The following is a 7,145-nucleotide window of genomic DNA, read 5'->3' as shown; positions in this document are numbered from 1 at the left end:
TTAGTAGAGATGGGGTTTCACCATGTTGACCAGGATGGTCTCGATCTCTTGACCTCGTGATCCACCTGCCTCGGCCTCCCAAAGTGCTGGGATTATTATTTTCAATTTCATTTGTTCATTGGTGGTCTATAAGAAAGCAACTGATTTTTTTTTTTTTTTTTAGAAACTCGATGTTTATTTTCTATGAATCTTATATGTTGTTTAAGAGCCCACACAAGAACAGCTTAAGACCATTCAGTGGTTGCTCCTACCCATTCAGTGGCCTGAGCAGTGGGAGCTGCAGACCAGTCTTCTGTGGCAGGCTGGGCACTCCAGTCTTCAGTAGGGAACTGCTGCATGGGCACAGAGGGCACCTGCATGCCTACAGACCAGTCGGCAACCTCAGGCTGAGTGGCAGTGAACTCAGGGGCCAGGGCAGTCCATTCGCCCTGAAACTCCTCCTTGGGCACAGCCTTCTCAGCAGCAGCCTGCTCTTCTTTTTCAATCTCTTCAGGATCTCTGTAGAAGTAGAGATCAGGCATGACCTCCCACGGGTGTTCATGGGAAATGGTGCCACGCATGCGCAAAACTTCCCGAGCCAGCATCCACCACATCAAACCCACTGAGTGAGCTCCCTTGTTGTTGCATGGCATGGCAATGTCCACACAGCGCAGAGGAGAATCTGTGTTACACAGCGCAATGGTCGGTAGGTTAACATAAGACGCCTCCGTGAGAGGCTGGTGGTCAGCCCTTGGGTTAGTAACCACAAGCAGCCGTGGCTCCCGGAAGGCTGCTTGGATCTGGTTGGTGAAGGTTCGAGGAGTAAAGCGGCCAGCAATTGGAGTGGCTCCAGTGGCAGCAGCAAACTTCAGTACGGCCCTCTGGCCAGTATTCCTGGAGGATATAACACTGACATCAGCAGGGTTTTCAATGGCAACAATGGCACGAGCTGCCAGGAGAAGCTTCTCCCAGGTCCTCTTCAGATTTATGATGTAGATGCCATCACCTTTCCTTTTATAGATATACTGTTCCATCTGGAAGTCAAGGTTGGTGCCACCTAAATGGGTTCCTGCTGCCAGGAACTTAAGGACATCCTCCTCCTTCATTTGCAGGACATCAAGAGCTCCGGACATTGTGAAAGTTTCCCTTTAAGTTACGACGGGAATCCAGAACAACACTGTTTGAAGCCCTCGGCAGGTAGCGCGGAAAAGCTTTTTTTTTTTCTTTTTTTTTAAGACAGGGTCTTACTCTGTCACCCAGGCTGGAGCACAGTGGCATGGTAATGGCTCACTGCAGCCTTGACCTCCCAGGATCAAATGATCCTCCCACCTCAGCCTCCCAAGTAGCTGATACTACAGGCACATGCCAAAATGCCCAGCTTATTTTTCTGTTTTTTTGTAGAGACAGGGTTTCACCATGTTGCCTAGGCTGGTCTCGAACTCCTGGACTCAAGCAGTCCACCACCTCAGCCTCCTAAACTGCTGAGATTATAGGTGTGAGCCACTACATGTGGCTACAATAGACTTTTGGATGTTAACCATATCCTGCACTAGCTCCAGGGGTTTTACTTGTTGATTCTTTAAGATTGTCTAAATATATAAATTTTAAAGTTTTGTTACACCAATTTTTTCTTTCAGTTATTGTCACTGAAGCAGCAGAGGTAGGGGAAAGGGATTTATGGACAGAGACAATTTTTCCTCTGGTTCCCCAGGCTGAACTGAACAGAGTTGGAATTCAGATCACAAGATACCTGGAAGGGTGGCCAATGGAAAGGAGAGATAGTGGTGAATAAGATAATTATCCATTTTCCAGATTTTTTTGCCTGATTCTCAGCTATTGTTTCCCACCTTCCTTTCCCCGATGTTTTCTTTTCCCAAGCAGCCGTGGATGGTTGGAGATCTTCTCTCATTCTCAGGGCTCTGGACAATGTCTTCAAAATTTCTAATGCAGAACTGGCTGGTCCTCAAGTTTGTTCTTTTGCAACGTTGGCTACCCAGCTGGTTTCCAAAGTCTCTTCAGTTGAGCAATCTGGGGCTGGGGGGTCGGGAGATCTTTGCTGCTTTATCCACCCTTCACGTCCAACCATCCAGTAGACCTGGGTCAAGTCAAGCAGTCCCTACAATCAATATCCTACAAATGTGTATTCAGCATTGATTTGGTCAGGATATGAAAAAATGTATTTTTTAATCAATAAAAACTCTAAGTAGAAACAGATTTTTAAATAATTCACTTCTAGCCAAAGAACAGGAAATGTTCTTAAAAAAAAGTTGAATGATCAGTTCCCATTTTTCTGAAACTCATCTTCTCTCTTCAGTTTTGTTTATTTGTAATTTTAAGAAAAAGAGCACATTTCAAGAAGTATATGAAAGGGTGAGTTAAACAAATCACTTGTACTCAGGAAACAGTACTAGGCCACCTACTGTTGACTCAGAAGTTTCAGCTGACCAGGTGCACAGGTGCATTTCAAAAATATCCATCTTAGATGCGCTGCTGCTAATAAAGAGTGTTGTTTTCATTTCCTTTGAGAACTGTTAAAAGACAAAATTATAACAAATTTAGTTAAGTGATCTAATTGGCTTCATTTGTGATTCATGGACCAGGGTATTATTTAGAAAAATTTAGAAAAGGTGGCTGGGCACCATGGCTCAGCCCGGTAATCCCAACACTATGGGAGGCCGAGGAAGGAGGATCACTTGATCTTGGGAGTTTAAGACCAGCCTGGGTGACACAGAGAAACCCAGTCTCTACCAAAAATCAATCAATCAATAAAATAAAAAATTTAGAAAAGGTGATCTGATGAGCTAAGCAGAGGAGGTGGGCTTTAAAGGCAGAAAAGGGGCAAAAAAGAAAAAGCAGAAATAAAGAACAAAAGGTGAATCAGTCATTTCAAAGTTATATTCCTTATTGGGTTAAAGCAGGAGGGACTTCTTTATCATGCCAGCTAAAACTGGCCTGTTTGGGGGATTTGGCTATGTTGTCTTTCCCTCTTTCTGTCTTTCCCCCTTAGTTTCTTGGAAGGCAAATAACTTAGTCTCTGTTTGGTGACATGAACCTTTAGCATGAGTGACTTCATTTTGGTTTGATCTGTAGAGGCCCAGTCCAAATCAATAGTTTCCTACAAATTTTATATGAAAGAATAGTGTTGCTGGGCACGGTGGCTCATGCCTGTAATCCCACCACTTTTGGAGGCCAAGGCAGGTGGATCATTTGAGATCAGGAGTTTGAGACCAGCCTGGCCAATAAGCTGAAATCCCATCTCTACTAAACATACAAAAATTAGCCAGGCTTGGTGGTGCGTATCTGTAACCCCAGCTACTCAGGAGGCTGCGGCATGAGAACTGCTTCAACCTGGGAGGCAAAGGTTGCAGAGACTGCATCACTGCATTCCAGCCTGGGCAACAGAGCAACACTCTGTCTCCATAAAAAAGAAAAAAACAAAAGGATAGTGTCTACCTCAGTGAGACTGGAACCAATTTTCAGCTCTATAGCTACATAAGGAGTTGATAGAAAAACTGGAGTAATAGACACTGTTTGCCAATTCATCTCACTGACGTATGGAATTGATTTGGTTTTGCCAGTGTTATTTAGCATCCTTTTAAAATCACCCCTCCCCGACTCATCTCCTCCTACAGCTGCCCACAGGCCTGGCTCAGAAATCTGTCTCAGAAACTGAGTCCCACCTGGTCTAGTCACATAGTTCATGAACTACTCTGCCTTGGCTCACTTTAAGTTGACAACTTACTCTTGAATAATTTAACTCCTTTCTTGGAACTGACTCCTTGAGACTTCTCTTAATTTTCACTTCTGCGTGTGGGAAGAAAGTAAAGGTATTAGAGATCCACTATGTAACTGGCTACAGGATACATAGACTTTATTTCCCCCTCCCTGACAGCAAAGGCTTGTACTCAGCCTGATGTCTGGGCATAGTATAACTCTAGCTTGATCTCTATTCATCACAGTCTCCACATTTACTTACTTGAGTGTGATGATTTGTTTGAGATGTTTTGCTTTAGTCAGGAGGGATGGAAATACATAAAAATAAAGAGATAGATTAACTCATACTATAATTCTACAATGATTCATTACAGCAATATTAACATTAATTCCATTTAAAACTCCACATTCCACAAGTGTATTTGGCAATATAGTTCTGGGAGGTAATTTGGAAATATATACAAAACCTTAAGAATAGTTACATTAGTCAAGAGCCTTGATTGTCAAAGACAGAAAGCCAGCTCAGATTAGTTTAAGTAAAAAGGAAAATTTATTAGGTCAAATAATTGAACAGGTTTAGGGGAGCATCTTGCTTCAGTCATGGCTGAGGCCAGGAACTGAAATGATGGCAACAGGTTGAATGCAGTGGCTGACACCTGTAATCCCAGCATTTAGGAAGCCTGAGGCAGGAGGATCGCTTGAGGCCAGGAGTTCCAGATCATCCAGGGCAGCATAGTGAGATCTCATCTCCACAAAAATAAAAATAAATTAGCCAGGTGTGGTCATGTGCACCTGTAGTCACAGCCACTGGGGAGGCTGAAGCAGGAGAACGGCTTGAACCTGAGTTTGAGGCTGCAGTGAACCCTGAGGCTGTCACTGCACTCCAGCCTGGGTGACAGAGACTTTGCCTCAAAAAAAGATGTCAATAGGAATCCCCCTTTGTTCTTCATTGTTCAGCTCTGCTTTCTTCCATGTTGGCACAAGAGGGTCCTCATCAATGCCAACCTTAAATGGTTTTGGTGCCATTTAAGAATTTCAGAAGGAAAGAGATGTTTTCATCCAAGAGTTATTATCAGACCTGGAAAAATTCCCTCTTATTGGCCCTACTTAGATCATATGCTCACTCCTGGACCAGTCACTGTGTCTGGAGTGGTAGGAGACAGGGCACTCTGACCAGTCCAGCCATGTGATGAAACATTTCACCAATTGAGGGAGAGGCAGATACTAAAAGGCAATGAGAGAGTGAGGTGGGAGGTCAGTTGAAAATGGAAAGAAATTCTGGGCAGGCAGAAACAAGTGGTATCAAAATATAATGTTCATCCTCTTCTATGAGTATTTGCTCTCAAGAAATAATCAGAAATGTGAGAGAGCTACACAGATATTCCTCACAGAAGTATGAATAATAAAAATCAGCTGAACATGGTGGCTCACACCTGTAATCCCAGCATTTCAGGAGGCTGAGGTGGGTAGATCACTTGGGTGCAGGAATTCAGGACCAGCCAGACAACAACAAAAAGATATATGTGTATGTGTGTGTGTGTGTCTACACATACACACACATACACATATAGCTTTTTATATACATTTTATGCATATTATATACATTTTATCTATTTAAAACATAATGTGTAAATGTTATGAAAGAATGAAATAATATACTTTATAATGTTGATTGCTTCTAGTTGTTGAAATTAGGGATGATTTTCATCATTCTGGTACTTTTCTCTATATTCCACAGTAAATGTATCTTTTTAAAAATTAAAAACATTATTGAAAAGCCTTTAATTCCTCCGTGCTAATTTAAAACTGATCATGCTATTTCTGTCTGTGAGAAAAGGAGCTGAAATGGCGGGTCTAATTACTGGTAAATAGCAATCATCAGTATTTAGAAGAATAAATTATTCACCAGTATTTTAAGATGAGCTGAAACCCAAATGCATTCTCTACTATGTCTTATTTCGATATTTTGAGGTTTTATTTGTATGCACACCACTGACTTTTTCAGAATTAATCAACCAGCCAGCTCCATGAAGAAAGTATAGGCCCAGATATCAGCAGAGGGAGAGAGTCAGGGTATCTTTTCTAAACTTCATAATTACTCTTGACTGTATCTGTAGAAAGCTGAATGCATTTCCCTGATGCTAGAGACAGGGAACTTTTCTCAATAGCATTAGTAACATTCAGATTAGAGGAAACTACTTCAGCAAAATAGAGAACAATGGACATTCTAAATGACCAAACCTGAAGCTCCTAAATTGCTTACTCCACTCATTTCTGTTTTCCTTGGAGAATCCTGTTTTTGAATGAGCCTTTGCACCATCCAAACAGCCTCTGCATTATCCAACATCAGGAGAGAGGATTGAATAATTGGTCTCTCCCCAGTTTACCAACCAAATATCAATGAGGCAAATCTTTATATGCCCGAAGGGAAAAACCTTAATTATGCCAGTGACTTCAGAGATGTACAAAATTTAGGAGGAAGGACAAAAGGTGGCACTTCTGTTCACTTATTTCTACCACTGTCCATCACTGACTTGTGAGCTAGCCCCATTTCTTTTTGGATTACCCAACAAAAGAGGCAACTTGATTCCATGGGAAGATGGACAACCAGGGTGCTGTTCTGTAATGAAGATGACTTATGTTTCTTGACATCCTTTCACCATGGAACACAACTGCTAATAGAAGCTTGTTCAACAAACAGTCCTTCTTTCTCTAGCAAAACTATTCTTGTCTCCAGAGTAGGAAGCTTAACAAAGGGTGTCAGATACAACAGTGGCCCACCTAAGACCTTTCTTCTTCCTTACTAACAGAACTCCAAGTTTCTGTGGGGCAGCAATGTGCCTAACTTAAAAATTCTATTTCCCAGGCTGGCATTTACAGAAATGCACTTCTCAGATGTCCTTGCTTGGAGAAAGGACTTGGTACCTACCCACTGTGAGGAGCATGGTTAGCTGATGGTCTCCAGTTATTAACTCCTGACAGCTTTGAAGCTGAGGTCATGCTTTTCTTGGAGCATCTCCCAGCCAACAACTAAGCAAGATGGTGGTATGAAGGCCTGCCTATTTGTACCTAACGCAGGACTTCCTCAACAGGCAGCCTTTGCTTTGGAGCTGCACTTTGGGCTGGTAGAGTCTTTGTCAGGTCTCTATCAGGGAATGACGGATCCCCTGCCCAATCCTGCTTCCTTCTTCTTTCACAGGTGTTACCCACTATTAAATCTTTTGCACACCTAACTCCATCTCAAGCATCTGCTTCCTGGAAAACACAACTGGTGATACCCAGCTTATCCTGTGGCTTTTGCAGGCAGATGACACCATTTTGGCCAGTGAGATATAAGTGGAAGTTGTTGGATGGGATGCTAGGAAAGTTCTTTCATCGAAACCTTTCTCAGCTGACATATGCTGTTTTGCTCTTTGCCTTATCCCTTCTTTTTTACCTGGAACACAGATGCA

The 7,145-nt window shown here is 42.5% G+C and overlaps 1 protein-coding gene across 1 annotated transcript; it reads right to left on the bottom strand.

The window, feature by feature from the left end:
* Window positions 1-144: 144 nt before the first annotated feature.
* LOC108288186 (40S ribosomal protein SA-like) lies at window positions 145-1,156 on the bottom strand. The gene has a single exon (XM_017507072.2). The coding sequence runs from the start codon at window positions 1,110-1,112 to the stop codon at window positions 225-227; it is 888 nt and encodes a 295-aa protein (XP_017362561.1). The 5' UTR covers window positions 1,113-1,156; the 3' UTR covers window positions 145-224.
* Between the last annotated feature and the right edge of the window lie 5,989 nt (window positions 1,157-7,145).

This window comes from Cebus imitator, unplaced genomic scaffold, assembly GCF_001604975.1.
Source record: "Cebus imitator isolate Cc_AM_T3 unplaced genomic scaffold, Cebus_imitator-1.0 Scaffold367, whole genome shotgun sequence".
In the NCBI taxonomy this organism is placed as follows: Eukaryota; Metazoa; Chordata; class Mammalia; order Primates; family Cebidae; genus Cebus; species Cebus imitator.
This window is presented reverse-complemented; position numbering and strand designations above follow the sequence as displayed.

Coding starts and splice junctions, on each gene's coding strand:
- LOC108288186 (XM_017507072.2), bottom strand. CDS start 1,112: ATGTCCGGAGCTCTTGATGTCCTGCAAATGAAGGAGGAGGATGTCCTT.